At 39.4% G+C, this 24,835-nt stretch overlaps 2 protein-coding genes across 5 annotated transcripts in view; one reads left to right on the top strand and one right to left on the bottom strand.

The window, feature by feature from the left end:
• The window catches only part of LOC310903668 (uncharacterized protein), a 98,482-nt gene extending 74,188 nt beyond the window's left edge, over positions 1–24,294 (bottom strand). Inside the window, exons 1-3 of the mRNA XM_083847313.1 lie at positions 24,157–24,294; positions 20,956–23,604; positions 14,261–14,424 (exon numbers count right to left, since the gene is read on the bottom strand). The gene's annotated coding sequence lies outside the window, so the exon portion shown is untranslated. The remainder of the gene's footprint in view (positions 1–14,260; positions 14,425–20,955; positions 23,605–24,156) is intronic.
• CRB1 (crumbs cell polarity complex component 1) overlaps positions 1–24,835 on the top strand; it is a 101,413-nt gene that overhangs the window by 61,770 nt on the left and 14,808 nt on the right. For 2 of the 4 annotated variants that reach the window (XM_083847273.1, XM_083847272.1), the window contains exons 6-11: positions 3,820–4,773; positions 8,250–8,800; positions 9,187–9,352; positions 12,336–13,242; positions 14,210–14,338; positions 17,335–17,461. In XM_083847273.1, coding sequence (XP_083703399.1) covers positions 3,820–4,773; positions 8,250–8,800; positions 9,187–9,352; positions 12,336–13,242; positions 14,210–14,338; positions 17,335–17,461 — 2,834 coding nt within the window. The remainder of the gene's footprint in view (positions 1–3,819; positions 4,774–8,249; positions 8,801–9,186; positions 9,353–12,335; positions 13,243–14,209; positions 14,339–17,334; positions 17,462–24,835) is intronic. The other 2 variants (XM_083847274.1, XM_083847275.1) reach the window with 2 other exon arrangements.

The following is a 24,835-nucleotide window of genomic DNA, read 5'->3' as shown; positions in this document are numbered from 1 at the left end:
GAATACATATCTATTACGTAAGCAGTTTAATGAGTCTTACTTTAAGCCTTGTTGATCTGCCTTGGACAAAATACACCATCAGACTACATCAGCAGGTACAGAAGCAGAGCAAGCTAATCCTGGAAAAGAAGCCTTTATACCAAGAACTGTTTTGAATTTTGCAGAAATTTACTTTGTGGACTGCGTAAATGCTAAACAATTTTTTTACTTCAGAAAAAGATGGTTGCAACTAGGATACAGGTTTACACCATTTTAATGACAATGTTTACAGGTAAATATTTTATTTTTGTGAAATGTTACGTGCACTTAGGTAGCATTGAGTCTGTCACGTCTATCCAGACTGCTTGCTTATACTTGCATGATGATTTATAAAGTGTCAAGGAACGGGAAAGGCTGTATAGAGATTTCTAACCAAAGGTGTGCATAAAAAGTGTAATTTGGGTAACGCATATATTTGTTTAATCAAAATGAAAATTAGTGGCATTTAGCAGAAGTATGCTTGAATAAATGCTTTTGTCATTCTGCTTCTGTAAGAAAAGCTTTTCTGCTAAATATGAAACATAGTTCAGTTAAGAGGTTAATGGGTAGAAAACAGCTACGCTATAACGGTAGTAAGTGAAAAAAAGGAGACAAAGGTATGAGTGGTGTTGTCAAACAGAGTCAAAGGAGCTGTTTCATCTCTGTTTTGAATAAAAATTCACAGGAGGAAAAATTAACTATTATCTATCAAAATATAATAAAAAATACAATACCTTTATCTGAAATTTTAGGTAGGCATATAATATATTTAGAAGAGAAAATGTTTTCAATTCCAAAACAGAAACATGTTTAGCTGAGCTAATACATGTAACCACTGAAGAAAAATAGTTCCCCTTGCACTTGCTTTTGGTATATCTTTTCAGAATCCTTTTTTTTTTTTTTTAATGCTAACTTCTCTTCCAACCTGAGCTATTTGAACTGCTTATACAGTTCTATAAATATTGACTAATCCTTTTATCTAGAGTGCTTTTATCTTGAGTGACAGTGGTCTTTGCTTGCATAGCAGTTGGCAGATAACAAGCAATATCAACCACCACTTGTAAGAACAGCTGATTTATTTATTCCTTCTATGAAGAAAAATGGTTTATTACTTGTCTTTTGGTGTGACCTATATTTATGTTTGTGCTAATCTTATTATGAAATAGCAGACATTTGAATCTATATTTATATGTATACATAAACAAATATTTATAGAGGTATCCCCCAAAACCATTATTTTTCAACATATTAATACCATTACTTAGAAAATAAGCATTTGTATTCAGTCACTGAAATGCTTATGAAATTATATATATTGAGGTCTCTCTGTGATAGTCACTTTGCATTTAGTAACTGATATTATTCACCATGGGCAAAGAATGCACTACCAATATGTCTCTTCTCATAAAACAAATTTAATTTCTTTGTTAGACACAGATGCTTGTGTTATTAGTGTGTGATCTAAATTTACAGGCAGAAACATATATGATTTTCAAACAAGTTTAGGATGTTCATGAAACCATTTCATTAATTTTCCTTCCAATTTTATGAGGTAGAAAACAACACAGACACTGAACGTTACTGTGAAGTTGGGTTCAGTTCACGCATCTATTTCACCCTTTCAGAGGACAAGTCACTATTGCAACGTGCCACTGACCACAAGCTGCAAGGCAAAGATGATGCCTTGCAGGTGCTGTGGGATAATAAACAAATATACTCAGAGCTGAACATGCAGCAGCTAAGCATCTAGACAGACTCCATAGCGTGCCATTCACTTGTCTGATGTTTTCTATGAAAGGTTTAATAGGAGCTCCTGGTCTGTAAATCCTTATGTTCGCCCTGACCACTCTGAGGCTTTATGGCAAGGCATACATACCCTATCCTACTGCTTTTAGGCTGTACTAATTTTTCTCTCTGACACAAAAATCTAATGAGACCGATATTTCTACAGCTGTCATAGTAAAACTGAGTAGTACACAAGACCCGTGGTCACATTGCTCTGTATGTCAAAGTAGGAGATGTACTAAAACATTGACTGAAACAGGAAACAGCTCACGGTAACTTCACTTTTCATATACTAGAACAGTAAAAGCAGGACAAGTCACTAACACAGAAATTGCCACAAACTGGGTAAAGCAGGCATTGTTCTGGCCCCCAGTCAGTAAAGGTTTGGGAAGTGCATGTCACTTTGAGAAAGTCAGGCCTAATGATTCGTATTTCTGCCAGATGCCACTACACATTAAGGTATACACAGACATCTCACATCAGAATAAATATAAGTCTGGCTGGAAAACAGAGGCTGCTGCGGTAAAACCCCACTGTCAGACCAGAAAGAGCACTACGGTGCTGGATAGTTTCTGCTTGAAGCTTCAGATCATGTGCTGTAATTGAAGGAGGGGACTGTAGTGAGGAAGATCACTGCTAAGAGGGCCTTTTGCATACATGCTATGACCACTTCATTCTTTCCAATCTTTAAAACAAATCTCAGCCAACTCCCAGGTCCCTTCTGGCTCTCAGAACTTAACCGCTCCCTGAGATAGGTCTAGTTACAATTGTGATTGAATAAAGTGGGCAGGCGGGGAATTAGCCTGAGTAAATACATTTATCTGCTGCTATTTGAAGCTATTTGTTGTGGCTGAATGCTGCTCTGTGATTTTCCATGAAAAACGACTGCATTTTGCTATAAAGCTCTATGTGAATTTGCATGTAAAACTAGGCGTGGTGCCTTGTACCTCGCTGCAACTCTGAGAGTCCCAGCATACCTCAGGATCTAATTTACAGGCACCTAACATGATAAGCCAGTGACGAGCTGCTTGAGGCAATTCTGCTGCAGGGACAGGCATAATTATGTCTATTAATTACTCTGTGCAGACAATACTTTGCAGTTAGTTCCAAACTAGCATTTCATATTCTTCTCCAGAACAGGGGAAATACTAAGAGCTGTATTTTGCATGAGTCTTCAGAAAACATTTGGATATTTTGAATGCTTCCAAGGGAGATAAGAAACATATTTTCCCTGATCCATTTCATACTTATCAGTCACTTGAATGTTCAAGGGAGAATTACTATAATTACAATTTTATAGATAAACAACAGTGCAGAGGGATAAGCAGATTAGTTTTACAAGGCAAACAGATTTGTCTTTGTGCAGCCTGACCCACTATGCATACTTGGTTTACATCTATCAAATTCCAGTCAAGTTGAGATGAGGAGCTCTCCTTTTACACAATAAACAAGAAGCCATGCACTACGTGGAAGAAAAGGAACTATGACTCACTATCACCCATGCTTTAATCATCAAGCTCTGGGATGTTTGGGAAGATATTCTGTTCCTCTTTTCTTACTTTATAGTTTGCAAATAGGACAAGTAAAGGATGTTTCCCTGTAGATACACAGTACCAAGAATATTTTTCTGGGCCACATGGGTTCAAACGCTTCCAACAGCTTTTCTCACATCCTCATGTCCCAAGTGAATTCTCCTCTCAGTACAAGATCATAGCTGATGGACCAGACATCACCTCTGCTTCCATCCGTGAACAACTGCAGTATGCAACTGCTCCTGAAATGTGCAACTGCACATTTATTGTGGACAAGGTGCATCTCACTGCATCTCACCCCAATTTTGATAGGATTCAGGGATGCTCTTTGGATTTCTCACTGTTACACTGCACAGCTCCCTGTTCACTCTGAGAATTTCATTCTTAAATTAAAGGTAATTGAAGAAAGCACAAGTTCTTAAAAACACAATTCTGGGCTCTAGTTGTTCACTCCAAAATGTCTAATTCTTTGTTTATTCTTCAGGTATTCACTGTGATGAAGACATCAATGAATGTTACATGAACCCTTGCCAAAATGGTGGAATTTGTGAGAATTTTCCTGGGAATTACACTTGCCATTGCCCACCTGCAGACAAAGAAGGGATTTATTATGGTGGCTGGAACTGCACAGAAATTCTCCATGGCTGTACTGATCAGCAATGCCAAAATAATGGAATTTGTATCCCACATTTAAAAAATGGCCAACATGGATTCAGCTGCATATGCTCACCTGGATATACTGGAATACACTGTGAAACCATAACGACGTTTTCTTTTCAAGGAAACAGTTTCCTTTGGTTGAAGAATCCCACGACCCCTAGAAAGCAATCTTTCTATAATGTAAACCTGAGGTTTCAGACTGTGCAACCCACAACCTTTCTGTTTCATCGAGGGGAGAAAGACACATTCGTGAAACTGGAGTTACTGAATGGCTACTTACACTTGTCTGTGCAAGTCAAAAACCAGCCACGGGCTCTTTTGCATATTTCACATAATGTCAGTGATGGAGAATGGCATTCAGTGGAGGTAACCTTGGCAAGAGCTGTTACTCTTAATTTACTTGACAGCTCTTGTGCAGAATCATGTGTCAATAAAACTTCTGCTATGATAGATAATGATCACGTGAGGCTTGCATTTCAGAGCACATTTTTGGGCAGCTTACCAGTGGGGAACGTTAGCAGCAGCTCTCTACTTAACATCAGTAATATACATTCTACACCTTCATTTATAGGCTGTCTTCAGGATATTGAAATAGACTTGAATGTTATTACTCCAGAGAATGCATCACCTGAATCGTCTTTAAATGTCAAGACAGGATGTACTAAAAAGGACTGGTGTGAAAACCACCCCTGTCAGAATAGGGGACGCTGCACCAACCTGTGGCTGAGTTACCACTGTGATTGCTACCGGCCTTACACAGGGCCCCGCTGCTCAGCAGGTAAGATCACGCTGTTGGCATTAGTGTTTTCAGTGGTTGTTCAAAACATACCGGCCTGCTTAGCTCAGTGATGAACCAGCACGTGCCTTAGGATCTCTGGAACTTATTGCCCACTGGTAAGAAAGCACAAGAGGTTACTAGTAGCACATGTTCATTATTTTCTAGTTACTTTCCCAGGAAGGCTGCTTTTCAGCCTGACAAAAAAGTCAGGCTAAACTGGTGGATTCTGCTCATCCAGTTTTAAAATCTTCTTAGCACTCTTAGCACTCCATAAACTCTGGAAAACTGTAGTTCACTGGAGTAAAATTTAGAAAGCAACCAAGTCACTTGGAGTTGAAGTCTTATTTTCAAAGCATTCTTTCAAAATTTTATCCTCAAGCTCTCTAGGCTTTTATAAAGAAACTCATTTAAGGCAATAAAAAGCCAGCAAAAGTACTGCAAGTAAAAAAAAAAAAAAAAAAAGAGAGAGAGAGAGATTCCAATTTTACAAAATGAATGGGATTATAGTATTAACTTAATCTGATTAGCCTGAGGAGAAGCCAGGGCTTCAGAGACTGGGACTGAGGCCCATTCATCTCAACCCAGTCCAACATAGCTCTGGGCAGTGGCTGGCAGAGGCTGCTGCTGCCAGATAACTGTTTGGTGACCAGAGGAAGATGTGTCCCTGTCTCAGTGAACACAAGAGCACATCTCAGAAAACAGCCTCTTTGGCAGCAACGACCAGGGATTCAAAAGCTGGCAATGCCTGTAGCACGTTCCCTGCTACAAGTGATCTTTCCAAGTGCAGTCCGAGGCCAAGGGGGAGGACACGAGCAGGTCCCTGCACAGCTCCCTTCTGTACCACATCTGGTGTGGGAATGGCAGCGAGTAACTCTGGAGATGTAAATGAGCATCCCTCAGGAATGTCTTGGGGTGGCCTCTGCAATCCTTCCTCGGCAAACATTTTAGGGATTTTGAAAAATGCACGGGGCTGAGTCCTCCCTGTAGTGCCTTGCCCCTGCTTCCCCTTCTGCCCCCTTACTAACCATGCACACGTGTTCAACCACAGCAAATGTTTTGGGAAGAAGAATACATACAATAATACGTAGATACACAGATAAATAAATATATATATGTATATACATTTACCAAGAAATCAAAAAAATGAAGTGCCACAGCAGTGCTGTGGTCAGATGAGAACGAACAGACTAACCTGGTGTAGGCTGGCAGGGCCGCACCGCGGCCAGGGAAGCCACGCTGACTTGCACCAGCTGAATGACTGGCCCCAGGGGCCTATTGAATGTATTGCTGCAGAAAGCTGCAGCTTGAAATGCATTTCAAAATGTTCAAATACAAGTTCATTTTGTATGCTATACTTAATAGTTATCAATACTTTTCAATATTGTTTTTTTCCCTTATTGCAAAATGACAAAGTCTGAGAGGTAATTGTAACAGACTTCTTTGAAGTCTAGCTGTAATTTATCCAAACGTTTGGAAAGCAACTTTGGAGTATAGGACAACATCTGGTAAATACGTTTGCCTCCTTATATGAAGCGAAATTAAAACCAGTCAAGGCCAGGAGAGGCTTATACTGGCATTAGAACTGTTGAGAATGATTAGAAAGTGTGCTTTTTTTTTTTTGCCTTTTTTTTTTTCTTCTGCTGACCACAATATTCCTTGCAAATCATGGCACCATGCCATTTTGATACATAGGTTCTAGATATATGCCATATTTAAAAGGCTGTGACAGGTTTCTTAAAAGGCAGAGTGGGGGAGACTTGCGGTAAAGGATAACATAAGAAATGCTAGTGTCTTTTTGAAGAAAAGTTCCTGCCAAGTATTTAATTGACAAGAAGCAATATTTTCTCTACATACACAAAATAACAAACAGATGTTGACTCATTTTGATCAACATCCACATGTTGTGACCCAAGAGGTTAATATTGACCAAGGTGATGCTAGCCATCTCATCAAACAGATCAGACTGATGATATATATATGTATATGCATGTATTTATAAATAGAGGGAAATACAACAAAGTAATTGTAAACATGAAATACCTCTTTGAAGACTAATGATTCATAATTCTAGCAGAAATTTTCTTTTTACCAACATGAAAAAATATTTCAGTCTCTAGTACCAATATTACAGAAGAGGTATCGGCTAAAGAGGTATCATGCCTCAAAACACCCATTCCAACAAGTACATATTTCTACATACCAGATTTTTAACAGTCATCTAAAAATAAAGGTAATCTTATGCATAGAACTATTTTTTTTTAATTTAATTTATGAAATCATTTAGGAACAAGCAAGGGATTTTTTTCTGTCGCTAGATAATACTACTTTGCCACATAGTCGTGCAGTGTGATTATTAAGGGTCTGTTAGGGGCTTCACAGTCAGTACCCTATTTTCATTGCTTATTTTAATGTAGTCATAAAAAAGAGTAGTGCTGCAGGCAGGAACTTGGCCTATGAGGTCTCACTCTAGGAGTTTTGCTGCGCAAAAGGGGACTGACTGTTCAGCTATGTGAGCATTTAAAAAAAGGCTTGGTTTGTTCTTTCTATGAATTTGATATATTAAAAAATAGCTCTTGAATGTGTTTAGGCAGGAAGTCTATAATGCTGAGGACAAGATCATGAAACTTGCAGTGTAAAAATAGAAACACTTTGTTGTGCTTTAACGAGATGATTCATCAGAATAAAATACGGTTTGGACTACATATTTTGTATCCTTACAAGTCTGAAAATCATTACTGAAAATAGAGAGTAAGGCAGAGAGACAGATGGTTTTGGTTTAATCATTTTAATTGATAAGCAGAAAAAAATAAAAAGGCTTACTCAATCCTGGATCGTTTTTCCCCATGACACAGTAGTGTTATGAGCACTCAGGAATGAGCAGGACTCAAATAAGCACGTACTGAGCTCCAGCAACTGAAAGTCTGTTGAAGAACTGGGGAGCCTATGCAGGACTAAATGGGTGCGCTATTTGGAAGTTGTACACAAGAGGTTTTTGGTGAGCAGCTTTTGACTATTTCTATGATTGAAATCAATGCAAAATAGAAAATCGCATAGATCCAGAATTATATTAACTTCCATGGTCATCAAAGGATCAAAGCAGTTAGTTTCTTTCAAAATTATCTTTCTGATGACCAATCCAGGAAAATGTAGAAATTTGTCCTTATTTAACTGTTTGAAAACACAGCATTACACAGAGCATGACAAAGGGGAAAAATATGCACAATAATATAAAATCTGGTCCTGTACTGTGGCCTAATGTTACAGCCATGGAAGCCAACAGGAGTTTTGGAATAGAAGCCCTTTATGGCTGGATCAAGTCCTTTTACATCCATTAATACCAGCACATCTTACTACCATAAGTAAATATTACCAGAAGTAGCTATTTGATCATTGTATTGGCGTCTTTGTCGTTTAGCCCTAACTATTTTATTTTTCTCCCTTCTCTCTCTCTTTTTTCCCCTGTTGTTAATCCCAAGAGTATATTCCGGGCCGGTTTGGATCTGAGGACTCCTCAGGCTATGCTGCTTTTTCTGTTGATGCCACTCAGAACGAAAATCTGAATATATCAATGTTTGTCCGAACACGCAAATCTTCTGGCTTGTTACTGGCTTTGAGAAACAGTACGTCCATCTACATAAGAGTCTACTTAGAAGGTGGGAAACTCACAGTATTAGCTCTAAATTCCATAAAATTATTAGGGAAACACTCTATGAATGATGGAAACTTCTACTTAATAATGTTAAAAATAGAACCAAATAAGATTGAACTGTTCCAGTCCTCTCAATACCTAGGCTTTATTTCTACTCCAGTACTATCCACCCAGCGTAAGAAAATTCTTTACATCGGAGGCCTACCAGATAACAGAGAAACTAATAGAAATGGCAGGTATTTCAAAGGCTGCATCCAAGATGTAAGAGTGAATAACCAGCCACTGGAATTCTTCCCTGTCACCAATTCTCAGAATTCTTTTATCAACCGAACCCTGATCAATGTCACCCAAGGCTGCATGGGTGACAACCTCTGCAAGGTAAGAAGGACATTTTTTGCAACATTTTCACAAGTTCATCATGGGTAATTAAAAAATAATATTTCTTACCTTTCCATACAATATTTGATAATAATGATATCTTAGGAAAATGTGTAGAAATGCTAGAAAAAGCAGATTCTGTTACATTACATACGATGGATATCAGCAGCAAGATGTATTAGCATAGTAGAGAATGAAAATATTTTAAGGTTACAATACTGTTGTTCACCAATTAATTACTCTATGCAGTCTTAGCACTGGTCTTTATTTGCTTTCCATCTGAAATAAACAGAATTATCCTTCTTGCCAAACAGTCCCATATCCTTAGAGTTGTGAGTCCACCAAGATTTGTTCATACTTAGGTTGTCTCTTCTCTTTCCCCACAGTCCAACCCTTGCCATAACGGTGGCGTATGCTATTCACTCTGGGATGACTTCACTTGCACATGTCCCCCTAATACAGCAGGGAAAGCATGTGAGGAAGTTAAGTGGTGTGAGCTTGGGCCCTGTCCTCATGAAGCACAATGCCAGCTGGTGCACCAAGGATTTGAATGTAGGTACATTTCAGTTATTCCTGTCATCACTGGAGGTTAGAAACGACTGAAATTTTCATCAGCATTTCCGTAAAACTCAATATTCACTTTTTTCAAGGTTCATTCAAATGCTATTTCTATATTATTATAATAATCCTGTTAATTATAAGTAGAGTCAAGTTAATTGGAAAATTCTGCCCTACCAAACACAGGCATTTTCAGCCAGACCCCATGACACAGACACTGATGTTTGCAAGACCTTCACATTTGACTTTTTCAACACAACGTGTCAAGGTTGGTGGTGTAGTGATGTATTCTGCAGAGTGCAAGTTTACCCCACATCCCTCTACTGCAAAGAGATAAGAGGATAGCTAGTGTTGGATTAACCTTAGGATGTTCTCTACCCTCTTGAAAACACAAGCTATGTGACATACATTGCATTACTTGATTTTCTTTAACGTTAAAGAAAGATGTTAAAGAAATGTTTGAGGAAAGTCACCTTAATGTCACCAGTACAGCTATTAAACCAGTATCTTCGTAAGAAGCACTCGCATTACAGGCAGTCTATTAGTTTGAAAAGCGATGGCCATTGGCTGTCTTAAGAACATTAGCCATCCTGAAATGTCTTTATTCGCAGAATTTAAAAGGCAAGGAAGGATTATGAAGAAATATTTTGTCTTTTTTTTTTTCTATTAAAGAAAGTCTTAATGACGCTGTGAAGGAAGATAAATACACAAAATCTGATGGAAGCTGTTAGAATGTCTGACATTCTTCATGTCATGACTCTTAGGAATGAGAAGGTTGGTCATCAAAAGATTTATACCATAGCCAATTAAGAAGCAAATCAGTATCATGCTATTTTCATTGAGATTGTTAGAATCAGCACTGCATCACTTGTTAAAATTTACAACTGAAATTAAAATAATTACTGAAATTAAAATAATTGCACCTTCTATAACAGACATATTTAATGACAACACCAAATATGTTCTCTCATAAAATTCACTACTGCATTTTAATAAAACATGAACTCCAACTATGAAAAAAAAAAAAAGAGAGAGAGAGAGAGAAGAAAAGAGAGAGAGAGAAGCTAGGTAGAAGAAGCTGAAGTGGGGAGCATCAAGTAACCACAAAACCTTATGCCCAGCAGCACAACTAAGACTAAAAGCACATCCAGATGCCTAGCTGTGGTCAGGATTTAATAAGATTTCAGCAGGAGTATTTTAGCTTTTAAGCTTAAAAACAGCTAAAACAGCTTTGTGAAATGTTTAAAGAATAATTTAGAATTAATTTAAGAAATAATTTTTGAAAAGCTCTGAGTTTCATTCTTGGTATGGTTTCCTTGGAGGAAACCTCTCCTGTGAGAAAGACTGCATTAGTATTGGGATAGACAGTCACTGAGCAATACAATAATTCATGGTGCTTATTGCCTGCGTCATTGGGAGGTTTCAGGTAAATTGCTTTAGCATTTACTCTGCAGTGAACGGCAAGTTCTCATCTGCTGCTGCTCCCCAGCCATAAGCTTGCACTGGGGTTCCCCGGGGTTCTTTTTCCTGAGATTTACTGAGCCCAGAGAAAGCTCAGAATTACCCCTTACCTCAGTGCTGGGATCTTGCAGAGCTAAATTTGTCTGAAGTACAAGCAGAAGACATTCCTCCTGTCTTTCCTCCCTGTCTATAATTCTCATAAATCTCAGAATGTGCAAATTTACAGTCCACTGAGTTAGTGCATTTTAGTAGAAACCATGCTAATGAAAGATGTCAAATACCTTTGCGAAGACGTCCATAAAACGGCCATAATGCTGCCCATCACTTTCCACTCACAGCAGTATAAACTGAGTCCTCCGCTGCCCTCCCAGTCCCGCCAGCGCAGGCTCAGTGCCGGCAGCGAGGCTGCGGCAGCCTGCACGCAGCGGGAGAAGCTGGCTTTAAGCACAACAGGCACGACTTCCTACATCGATTTTGAAGTGGCTTTTTGCCAGCTGACTTCAATGAGAGTCATCCTTTTTGCATCAGTGAGAGTAAATTGGGATCCAACCAAATACTTTCTAAAACTTCTTAATGCCTTATCTAAGAAAAGAGGAATTGAGAACAAAGGTTCACCCAGTGGTGGACTGGTCTATCATGGGGAAAAACTAGTTGCTGATGCATAGGGAACAAACACAGACAAATACGTCTCCTTTGGAAAAACTCTCAGCCTCAGGTCTGAGCTGTATACAGTCATGGTCAGCTCCTCTGCCTAAGGAAGAACAAGAGATAACACCAACGAAGCAGAGAAGTGCAAGGAAATAGTACCTATCATTTCCTACCTACTGATTACAAATGTGAATACAGGAACTGATATTGTAGACAAGTACTACAATGAGAAGAAATACCTAATAGCTAAATACTTTTTCAGTCTTAATATACTCATGCAACTAACATAATCATTTAACCACTTCCCAAAATACCATTTAAAATAATATCAGTATGGTTACATCAGTCAGATTTGGCTATGTCTATAAAAGCCTATAAAAAGCTATTGAGCCCCATCAGCCTTGCTGACCTGGTCTTTTGCTAATGTTTCTTTGCTAAGTGCCCAAGATAGGCTCCCCTTGTAAGAAGAAGCAGGACCAACTATTACCTATGGTTATGTACTTACATAGATAGGTTCTTCTACTACAGATACTTCTGATTTACATTACAGTAAATAAGGCCAGACTTTGGCCACTGTCCCCCTTCTCAAGTCACAGAGAAATGCACTCAAAGCTCCAGAAATAGAGCTTCAGGTGACACAAAGCCACACAACTCCCGTGGCACCAGGGACGCTGGTGCTGGCACTGCCCTGTAACCTCTGTAGCTGTAAGAGGCAAGCAAGGATCACTGAAACACTGCTGGAATTCGGTTGTTTTTCAGCAGATACAAAAGGAATTAAATGACAGGGAGCATGGGGGCGCTGAAGAGATACTGTCCGCACATACTGTTTTAAAGCTGGCCTGGTTTTTCAATTATTATCTTTGCACAGGTCTTGCTAACGCAGTGTTTAGCGGCCGAAGCAGTGCGATATTTTACAGAAGCAATGGAAAAATCAGCAGAGACCTCACCAATATCATATTTGGCTTTCGAACTAGGGACACAGATGTGATACTGCTGTATGCAGAGAAGGAGCCAGAGTTTGTTACCATCAGTATTCACAACTCCAAACTACTCTTCCAGCTGCAAAGCGGCAACAGCTTTTATAAGCTGACCCTCGCTAGTTCACTGCCTGTGAGCGATGGGAAGTGGCATCAGGTGATGGTCTCTATGGTGGAGCCCCTGTCCCAGTTCTCGAGGTGGCACATTGATATAGATAACAAGAAAGACACTGCAACTAGCACAACTGCCACAGGAAGCCTCAACTTTTTAAGAGAAGAGACAGACATCTATGTGGCTGACAAGGCTTTTGACAGTCTGGATGGCCTGCGAGGATGTATGAGCACCATAGAAATCAGTGGCATTTATCTCTCATACTTTGAAAATGCTGCTGTCCACACTAAAAAACCTCAGGAGGAACAATTTCTCAAAATATCTGCAAACCCTGCTCTTACTGGCTGTTTGCAGGTGGATGCCTGCAGCTCAGATCCCTGTATGCACAAGGGGATATGTGAAGACTTCTTCACCTCCTACCGCTGTGTGTGTGCTCAGGGATGGACTGGCACCCACTGCGAGACCAACATCGATGAATGCTTTTCCAACCCCTGCGTTCATGGAAACTGCACGGACAGGATTGCCTCATACGAGTGCATTTGTGAACCCGGCTACACAGGGTTAAACTGCGAAGAGGACATAGACAACTGCCATGGCCACCAGTGTGCTAACGGGGCCACTTGCATAGACGGGGTTAATGGATATTCGTGCCTGTGTGCTAGCAACTTCACCGGAAAACTCTGCAGGTAATATAAACAAGGCAGGTCACAGAATCACAGAATTGTCTAGGCTGGGAGAGACCTCCGAGATCATCTAGTCCAACCTCTGACCCATATGATTTTTTCAGGTGTCATCTGAGGGATTACTACACCACTGGTGCTGCCATTTAAATGCACATCTAATAATCTTTCTGTACATTACAGACCTGTATTTTATATGCTATGCATCTATTTACACATTAATTGTGGCTGCAGAATTGACATCTAAAAAATCTGCAGTACAGAAAGCTTTAGAGATCAGTTAGATGTGGATCAGTTGGAAGATGCCTTATATTGGCCCAACATGCTCTATCTTGTATGTTAGATCCCTCTTTTTAGATCTTCTAAGATATCTGGGTGTCACACAGATCCAAGCCACTAACCTAGGCAGAGCACTGCCCCTTTTTTTTGTTTTTCCTAAAAAAACAATGAATCATTAACTTGCCAGAAAATCCTTGAAAAGGCAAACCCCAATTCAGGCGGTTAAGTATGAGTAACATGGCACGCTATGTGAGCCTCAGGCTCCAGCTCCTGCTGTCCGTCCACGGACAGTGCAGCTCTACTCCCGCCCCAGCCCTCCCCTCGCAGCACAGTCAGCGGCCAACCCGCAGCACCAGCCTGCAAACACACAGCCATGGGGTTTCCTCGCCAGGGGGAGAACCAAGGAGGCACCAGGTGTGTGCAGCTCCAGGGCTGGGTGGTCACCTGCAGGTAGGATGTGACACCTACCCCGTTCGCATTGGGCAGTATTTGCCAGTAGGAGCACTGTGCCTTCTGTTCGGAGACTCGCAGTGCTAGGTTCTGCATTCAGACAACAAATCTGCAAGGTAGATCTCAATATTTTCCACTAAAGCAATGGACTAGACTCAAAGGAGAAGGTGAGAAAGCACAAGACATCCAGAAGTGGACAAGGAAAGAGCAAATAACAACTGCCATTGCCTTCTTATTTATCTAGGTACAGAAAATTACCGCATACAGTTTGTGGGAATGAAGACAGAAATCTTACCTGTTTCAATTACGGCAACTGTACTGATCTCAGTGGTGAGCTGGCGTGTGTGTGCCTGCCGGGATTTGCTGGAGAACGGTGAGACGCTTCACTGTGTGGAGCAAATCGTCCAAAAACTGTTCCGGAAGGGTCTAGAGCGTACCATCTACAGGGGAATCACCCTCCTGCAGAAATACAGACAAAGTTGGTTTTCAAATGCAGCAGTTCCTTGCTTCAGTGCCTTTGAGGTCCCCAAAGTATAGCACTTTTACTCAGACAAGAATCACAAATTAATGCAGTGAGGGTCATTCCAATACAGCACCACCAATTCCAGGACAATCCATTATTCCTTAGCCGGCATCTTACACTTTCTTCTACATGCCTGTTCTTCAGATTCCATGCCAATTTTGTATATGGCAAGGAAGAATATTATCTTTTCACGTATGGACACACATAAATGCACATATCCTACTCATACATAAAAATCAGCTACAGTATACTGACACAAGAATATGCAAAGCTGTTTGTTTTTCACACGTATCCACTGTGAATATACAATCTATTCTACAGGGATGGCATGACATGAAATACTTGCTGGTATTGCAGCTTCTTTTTTTTTTTTTAGTTTGGTTTTTTACTGAACGCTGAAATAGGAAAACAGAATTATTATTTAAAAGTCAATCTGAGAAGTACTTTTTACACCTTACAGTATAGTCTGAAACAGAAGAGGCCATCATCCTTTCCCATAGAAAAATTTGTGTCATGTAGCAGATTGCCACAATTCACTCTTAAACCCTTGTTTGTCGTCTACAAAAGGCTTGGGAATAGGGAAGCTTGAGGGCCTCAGTGCATCAGGTGCTGTAAAAACATACGAGGACATTGTCCCAGTCATAATATAGCCTGAGGTAACGGCACCTTTCTGGAGAGAAAGAAAGGGAATGCAGAACAGAAAATGAATGACTTTCGCTCTTAGACGTTAGCATTACATTTTAGTACAATATCCAAAAATTCAATAGCACCAAGCTATGCTGGCTCTGAAAGCACAAAGCAATTTTCAACAAAAGGTTTTAATTCTCTCAAAACTTATTAATCCATGGACTTTGTGGAAACAGTACAGTAAGCCATAAAGGACGGATGAAATTAAAGTTTCCACCCTCTCAGTGCTCTGTGTGGTTTGCAGACACGTCTGTGCTGTATTGTTTAACTCAGCCAGAAGGTCTGTGTGCCATGCCACAACAGTTAAAAAAAGGTTAAAAAATAAAATAATAGTAATAAAAAAAAAAGAGCATATTCTCAGGCAATTCTTTGGTGTGTATTTTTCTCAGGACTTCGAGGTAGAGGGAAAGTGTTTTTTCCTTCTTCCTTTCCCTGCCAGACAACGTGCTAACTACAGCTTTGGGAATGAGCCTTGCTTACATCCATCCCACTGGCTGGCAATAATCTCTATTTTATGGTTCCCATGTTCCTCATATTGAGCAGCAGCCTTGTACCAAGCACACTGCACTATAACTGACTATCACAGCAAGGCATTCTTCTCCAATGTCTAAAATCGACTATTTGTCCTCTTTTCCTCCAGGCTGCTGCAGCATAAACCAGAAGTATTTCTGCGTTTGCAGAAGTTAGTACACCAAATGAGAAAATTTCACCTCAAACACAAGACTTCTTTTTTTCAGAACAACTTCAAATATATCAGTTAATAAGAAAATTCAAAGCAAAACCCTTTGGTATATTTATTGATTAGACTGATAAAGCAGGCGTAGTCCTTTAAGACAATATTTCATCCCTAAGAAAGCCACAGTGTCTTTCCATGTCAATTGATTGGGGATCACAAGCTAACCAAAAAAAAGAAAAAAAGAATAAACTTGATAATATGTGGAAAGGGAAACATGAAAAGATTACTCTTTATTAAAGGAGATATTGCTGTCTCTTGAAAACAGTTTATTCCTTGAATCCAGGCTGGGATTATCAAAATTACCTAATTACCTACTTCAAATCTTCCAGAAGTTCAGCTGAATTCAGGCATCTCATGCCCTGGACTATTTTGTTTTCTAGCTGTTTTCCAGTTTTGCATAGGTTAAGTTCATAGCCATACAGTTTTTACATATTGAATTAATACTTTAATTTCAGCTTTTTGAAGAATGTGAATGCAATTTGTCACTGGAAGAAGTGGTGGAAACTTCTTAATGTATTAATTAAGAAAACCAGCTAAGAGCATTTAATATAAAGAACAGCTCTTCTCTACTGTAACAATTTATTGGGTGGTTATAGATATGATTGAATAAAGCAATTCCTTATAATTTCACACATTCAACTTCAAGGCTAAACATAACTGGAAAAAATAGGAGTGACCAGTAGCATTATTTTAAGAAAAGGAGGTAGGGAATTAAGGGGGAAGCTTTGCCAGAGCAGAAAGGCACCAACTCATTACTTGTTTCCAAAAAATCTCACACACTTTTCATTAATGTTCAATTGGTTGCTTTAAGAAATTGAGAGCTCGGGTTTCCTTTCTCATCAGAATTAACTCAAAAGCATGCAATGATACATATTTAAACTTCTAAAACATTACTCTGCATCTCCTTTACGTACCATTTTTGGTGCCCATGTCCTCGGAGAGACTGGGTAGGAGATTGCGCAGGGCACGTAATGGCATTTCTAATTGAGAAAAAAGCTAGTATTCCCAGAGGCACTCTTGTGAAAAAAAGCATGCGTTTGACTTAGGTCCAAATTACTGATAAGGAAAATGTGCCCTCATCTTGCAGTAACAATGAAAATGGACAAGCAAGCTTTCAGCAGGGCTGTGCTGGATCCAGCTCTAAAATCATACAGCAATGTACATTTCATGTTGCTAAGCACCATTAACCAGGAAATACTCCACAGAAAAGACATTTCCAGCTTATCTATCTGTATTTGAAAATAACCCAGGAAGTTCAAGATTTAAGCATGGCTAATAATAAGAGCATAAACACATGTGGAAGTATACTACGTGTTTCAGAAAGAGCACCCTCCCACCAAAAAGCTTCTGAATTAAAAATGTGCCAGTTTTATGCATTTTGTACGTGATTTCAGAGGCTCACTGTTTTCTCTCTTACCTCTAGGTGTGAAAAGGACATTGATGAGTGCAGCTCTGACCCGTGCCTAAACGGGGGCCTCTGCCAGAATTTGCTCAACAAATTCCACTGCCTCTGCGACGTGAACTACGCTGGGGACCGCTGTGAGATCGATGTAAGCGACCTCTCCTTTTTTGTCTCTTTACTCTTGTGGCAGAATCTCTTTCAGCTTCTCTCCTATCTCATTCTGCGAATGGATGATGATCCAGCAGTCGAGTGGGGTGACCAGGAAGACTATTAGCAGCCTTTTAACTCTTGGTTTAGTGCAACAGAAGATGCCTTGACCAGACAGCATAGCAAAGCAATGCAAGCATCTGAATTTTAAAAATCATTTTATATTTTTTGAACTTATGTGAAAGATTCAGTTTTATATAATCATTCTTCAACTTTGGTTGCAACGTGGAAACAAACCTCTTAGGTAACATCATGTTCCTTTTAATATAATATAACAAAGTGAATGATGAGAACTTTGTGGTGCAAATGCTCAGGACCAAGTTCTTGCCTATTTCATGAACCACTTTGGATCTGTGTTAGTGCTTTCACTTCATTTTAGATCAAATGCTAGCAGATCTTAGAAAGTGTCTCATCCCACCTCCACCCAAGCATTTCACCATGTGCACACGGCCAACATGAGCAGTGGGGCACACGAAGAAGCGATGCACACTAAAGGGAACTAAAGATACACTGATGGTGGCAGTCAAGTCCTGCTGCAATGGGTGGCAAAGATCCACTGCCTTCAGCGTGGCTAATTTTACCATAAAATCTTACTGATGCCACTATCTCTGCATCACATACTATGTTCACTGCTGTTTCTTTGACAGTTTAGTCTCCTACCTGTGAAATCATGTATAGTATTTTTGGATAATTAGATACTGGTTTGGATTAGCAGTTGGCAATGCACTGAGCCCACTTGTACATCCATTTGGATTAGTGCAATCCTACACTGATAACTCCAATCCTGCATCTCTGCTCCAGTAGCCTCTACACCTCCAATGCATTGTAATGAGATAAGCTGCAGCTGTCTCCATCTTCATTTTGATTCCTCTTTCAAGAAAAAGTCACTAAGTACATTAGGTTTTAAAATCATTTGCCCTTTTTTTTTCCAAAGACTACTACAACTTCAGCTAAGTCTATGTAATCCATCAATAGATATGAGTGTCACCAGACAAAAAATCATTCTTTTATTCCTTCTGAGGAAGAAATCAAGGTAGTACAGTTGATTGGTTGTACATGGATTCTTTAAACAATGAAAATTAGGGACATGAAAATTATGAATACTGAGAGGTTTAGCAAAAATATAAAAACTGTAAAAAATGTAAAATATCTGAATCTGTAGATGCCTTTGGGAGAGTAGACACACTGGCATATATTGTTACGTATAAAAACAGCAGTAAAAAGTGAGTTTTTCTTTTTCTAAACAATGCTTTAACGCAAAAGCCATTCATGAACTGTGCAAACATTTCTTCAGGCATTCATGATCACATTATATTTGTATAGGTTCTGTACTCCTTTTAGTCATTTAAAATAGTGTCCTTGAGTGATGGTGGCAGGTACCAGAGTTACAGGAAGAACTAACTAATGTTATACAATGAGGTTTTATGACTCCACTGAGTCCTAAATGAGATACTGAGGTTCCTGTTTTGCCACAGCAGGATACAGCAGAAGATACTGCCTGAGAATCAAGCCTCTGCTTTTTATTTCCAACCTTTCCAAAGTGTCCCCAGATTGGTTATTTTTTTCTGAACACCATTCAGAGCATAATTTCAGCAACACGAGTATTATTAAAAAGATGACTCATATTTTCAGAAAAAAAACCACCACATTCTTTTACACATTGGTGGAAAATACCATGATTCATCCCTGTGATGTCACGAATCCCTGTATCAAGGACCTGCCTTAGCATGAAAACTTAAGCACATTTACTTGTAACAATTGTATTACACAAGGATAACTTCTTTGTTATCTTTATCTTAACAGAAAAGTGGTTTGGGTAATTTTATTTTTGATCTCTTATAAAAAAAAAAAGTATTATTCAGCTAAAAGTTCCTTTCCTCACTGTAAGCAAGCAATAAATACGAGATGAGAATGTATTTTCCATCACTGGGGATGAAATTAATGTGTCAGAGTCAAAACCAAAACTGTTTTCTATCAGTTGTAGGGTTTAGTTACCTTTCTTAGTGGGAATGATTTATAACATTTTGAAAAATGTAACACAGAACACAGGCAAAGACAACAAACCAAAACCAAACGGTATTTTGGATTTTTTTTTTTCTTCAATGAAAATACAATTTTGGATAACTGTTTTTTTTTTGGCTGGTTGTTTTTTTTTTCTCTCCAGAAAATTGTAATATGATCAATCTTACAATTTCAGAGGAAAATATATACATTTTTTTAAATGAAATCAATACTTCAGTGTCACATTTGCATTTTGGTTTGAAATACCAAGGTAAAACAAACCAAAATGAAAACATTCCCTTTGTTCTGAGTTAAAATAAAACAATGTATTATGCTGAAAATTTTACTGCAGACCATAGTTATCATTTCATCCTGGCTTAAAATGTTTCTTGGTATAGTATTATTGAAACAAAAAATTTAGATGGCACCAGAAATAATTTGAAATGAAAACTATCATACCATTTTCAAATGCTAAATAAAAGCAAGGAAATATGAATTCTGAAAATTCTTACGAAGAAAATGATGCTTCTAACCAAAGGTTTCCAAACCGACCTTTTTAAAAAAAATCAAAATAAAAAATCACAAGAATTTTTTTGGTTTTATCTCAAATACCACATAAATAAATTGAGATGTTATGTACAGAGTATGGATAAACTACAGTTAGCAAAAATTTCATCCTGGTATTAACATTGAAGAAATCTAGAAACCAACGCATGTATTAATACAGTATGTCTGACATACTGTGGCTGTAAGCACAGTACGCAAACTAACAAATGTATCTGTATAGAAATTCCAAAACTCTCTTCAACACTAGAAATTTGATGTGAGTGTACATGCTGTATTAAATGTGGGCTTTATATGGATTTAAAGGAATATGGAAGTTACTCATCTAGAATATACTACCTGCAGAGCAGCAGTTCAGTCGTTCAGTCTTTGTCTGCGTGCACACTGCGAAAACGTTCTCCATTCCTGCACTCGAATTCTTTCCTTCCTCGCATGCCTTGTCATCACGAAGCATCTCTCCACTTCAGCTACGCTGCTCCTTTCCTCTCTGTACTTCTGTATGCTCTACTACATTGTGCACGTGTACAGGACTTTCCTACCTTTATGCACAAAATAAACCCTCTGCCTTTGTCTCTCTGTCTGCTCCTCATTTTCTGCTATCGGCTCTGTCCATTTGCATCAGGTGTGCCATGCTTTGCCCACCAGCAGTGGTTCCATCTCCCAGTTGCTCTCGGGATCGCTGGTAGCACCCAGGGCAGTCGCTCTCCTGGGCAGCCCCCGGTGTCTCGTGCAGCACAGCTGAACAACTCATCAGCCCCAGACCAACAGCTCAGAGAGGAAGGGCTTACAAAGGGCCCACATGGCTCAAAGTGACTCTTACTATTTGGTTCCTCCCTACAATACTTACAAAAAAAAAAAATCAATACTTACCAAACCGTTGGGTGTTAGAAGGTCTCTGTTAGCATTCCGACAGCGACAGGTCATCCTTTCCCTTTGAGTTGTCACAGCCCGTGCACAGATCTCCAGTGGAGAACAGACTTCACAGGTCTAGTTTAAAAGGTTAAGGGAAAAAAAAAAAAAAAGAAATTCCAGATTAATTAAAATAACGTTATCAACAATATTGTTTAAAAGAATGGTAAGTTTAGGCTGTTTCAAAGAAAAAAGTTTTAGAAACAAATAATAGTTGAAATAGTGAAAAAATAGTTGGATGAATAAGGATGCTAAGCACTAGTTTTTGTGTGATTTTTGGATGATAACTCCTACTTCTGACCCTTAAAATCCAGGTTCTGAGGGACCCTCCTCTGCAGCTGCTCTAATGCAATTCAGGCTCTGCCAGCAGCACCCTATCACAGTTTTAGCTACAAAGAGCCCATGTGTTTGTGAATTTGAAAGTATCCTCAATGCTGAATGTTATTTGAATTCTCTTAATCTCAGTTCATTTAATTTTTAAGAAACTAGATCCCAGAATCAGTTTACTAAATGCATGTGACTACAGTATGTTGGTGAAACTAAAAATAGCAAAAAAAATCTGTTTCAGACTCACAGTGATTAAACAAGGTTTCTTTTTCTTCATTGCAAATATTTTTCCTGGCCTAACACCCACAGGTTCAGCTGGGAGGGCACTCTACTTGTATATCAGCTTTTAGCACTTGAACTGGAATTTTTATAACTTGATTCAGTGATTTTCTCTAAAAATGACAAAACCTTTGGTTGCAATGAAAAATTCTTCACAATTTCTACCTCAAAAACTGTAGGCTATATAGTAGCCTAAAAAAATAGCCACAGAAACAAACAAACAAAAAACCTCCAGCAAGTGTTCACTCTGTGATAGCTGGACAACTATTACCTGAAGTACACCTCCAGAGAATAAAAAAAAAATGCAGAATTTGGTTGTTCCTTTTACTTTGTGTTTCAAGAGTGCCCTAAGGCCCCATTAGGCTCCAGAGCCCACTCTGCCCGTGCTGTGCATAGCAAAAGGCAAACGTGGTCCCCGCGCTGACTGGCAAACAGCTCAGGCTGTGCTTTGAAACGGTTTCTCGAGTGTTATCATCAGCTACACCTTCGGGACAGCACTTCCTCACAAAGCATACCCTCTCCTATTGTACACGTGAATATACATGAAACTTGAAAGTGGTGGTGGATTTCACGTCCCAAAATTAAAGTTCTGCTTAAGGTAGCTAATGCTGTGCTCTCTGATGTGCACGGCTGTTGCTTTCATACCTGCTTCCAGCTGGTACCATCCGGTCCTCCTGGGCACAAGGACAAGCATCATGCACTGGAGGTTACGATTCACATTTAGTGTCATTAAAAATACACCGATAAGCATGTAAGATTTGTTCAATATTGAATCTAAATTCAGTAAAACTCTCTCAGGCTTCCATAGCACAGGCACATGGAATTTTGATTGAATATGCGCTACAGCGATTAGCTAATGTATTCATTAACTGCAAGGGTTAGTAATATGAACGTAGCAAATGATACTTAATTACAATAATTAATGCCTGGCGATTCATGAATAATGCATTCCCTATTTACATATTCATACTTTTGAGGCTATTAATGCATAATGATCATTTAACTAAAAGATGTGGACAACAGGAATGTAACGATGACACCCAGTCTCACAGCTTTACTTGTTTGTCTTGCTCTTGTACACATCTGTCTTGCTAGTATACAAAAAGATGGAAAGTGTTTTCTTTTCAAGAACTATAGAGCAATGCAGTGACAAATACAGCCATGCTGGTTACTTTTCACATTGCATCAGTTCTAAGCCAGTATTTTCATCAGTTTATGTCCTGAGGTTACAAAAATGTAGAATTTTATATTCTTTGAAACAAAACAAACAAAATATTTCACCTTCTCTTTCCAGCAGAGAACTTTTCAAATTTTAGGAGATGGAGTGCAAGAGAAGTATTTATGTTCTACTTCTTCAAATGTGAGAAATAGAAACAAAAAATCCCAAAGGAGAAATCTACACATTTGTGTAAAAGTATTTGGTGAAACAACTTTTTTCTCCTTGTGATCATCGTAGGTTTGATCCTGTCCTGGATTTTCTCTCCTACTGCAGATGTTTAGGGCATTTCCATACTTCAGAGTTTGTTCATTTGTGAAACAAGGGTAGTAATACTGTCAACACCTTTAATCTGAACACATGATTCTGCTGTAGACGGCTCTCATTTATGCTCCAACACACAGATTTCAGACTCTGGGATATGAGATAAGCTGATAGGCCTTCCTAACTGGAAGAAGGTCCAAAGAGCCACAGAAAGTCAGAAACAGAACACAGATTGTTATTTTTTAAAACATATTTAAATACAGTTATGTTAAGGCAATGTAATTGTTTTTCTTCTTAGCCTAAGTTTAAATGCTCAATGTTGGCAACACTAAGAGAGTACTAAGCAGCAGCCAGCCCCGGGAGTGTAGTAAAATGATGAAGTAAAGCTGGGTAAGTCAACCAAAACTGAGAAGTGCTACTGCCCTGACTTAAGACAAGCCACCCACCTGCTGTTCCTCCTCAGCACCTGCTGCAGAGCTGGGGGTTCCCTGGCTCACTGAAAAGCTCATCCCAGCTGTTGTACCCTGCAGGGAGCAAACAGAGGGTCTTGCCATACGTGCAGCTCAGCTCCAGGCTCCCCCGGAGCGCCGTCCTGGACATCCGGTGACCCCCAGCAGCAAGGTGGAAGAAGGCCACGGAGCACTGGGCTGAGGGCTTAGCAAACGAGCATGTGTATCTGCTGTGTGCCTTTTGTCTTCTCTGGTGCTCTTGCAGCCTACTGAGAAAGGCTAATATATACGTAAAATATTTCAAAATAAGGACTACTTTTCTGAAAATCACATTATGCGTAGCTAACTCCATCGCATTTGAGGTCCTTACCTCTCAATAAAATAACCTAATGAAATTGGAGATGCCTAAAACCACTCTTGTTTACGTGTCCCAAAGTCCTACTGAAGCCAGTGATACGTGAGGACCAAAGCACAGAGGACTGAACCCTTGTTCAGAATGGATGCTCTCATCCTCCGGCGACCATAGCAGCACATCCAGCCCCTGGCACACTCCTGCTCTCTGTCTGTCCAAGCTGGGAGCAAACCACGGGGTAGGAGAACAGCCAGGGAGCAGAATTCCCCTCTTACCTGTCAGCTTTCCTGATGCTTCTCAGCTCTAGACTGGAGCAGGCTGCTGGTTCCATCAGGTGGTGGCTGCAGGCACGAGGGGCCTTCTCCAGTACTGCAGGGTTACTCCCTGCTGTGCCTCACTTACAGAAAAGCTCCGGCACGCCAGCTCTGGAGAAAAACACAGGCAGTACAGGTAAACTCATTGCAGTCTGATGACAGGTTATTGAAATAATATTAGTTTGTGACAGAAGTAAGCTTTTCATATTTTTATTAGCCTAGCAGGGTCAGTGCAACTGAGCGGGGAAAAAGCTGGAATTTATTTGTTTTCATGTCATTCGCATGGCTGTAGATCACCCATCATGGCAGACTCTTTACCGTTGATGGTATGAGCGGAGAGAACCCAGTTTTATTCCTGTGCCAGGTCAAATGCACAGTAAGAAGAAACATCTTTAGATTTGTAAAATGAGCAGTTCTGCTCTGGAAGTCATTGCAAATGTCACAATGCTGTTTTTACAATTGTTTCTCAGAGCAGAACAGCCCCTTAATATCCTTTGCTATTTTTCTATTAGTCTGTATTCAGAACACAGGATTTAACTAAATTTTCTAAAACGATATTGCAAGAAACATACTTAATATGTGTCATAACATAAGGTACAAAAACATTAGGATGCAAAGACAGTAAGGTTATCTGATGCAT

The sequence above is a fragment of the Anser anser genome (genome assembly GCF_964211835.1).
Source record: "Anser anser genome assembly, chromosome: 8".
Taxonomy (NCBI): domain Eukaryota; kingdom Metazoa; phylum Chordata; class Aves; order Anseriformes; family Anatidae; genus Anser; species Anser anser.
The sequence above is the reverse complement of the archived record's forward strand: the minus strand, read 5'-3'. Positions and strand labels throughout refer to the sequence as shown.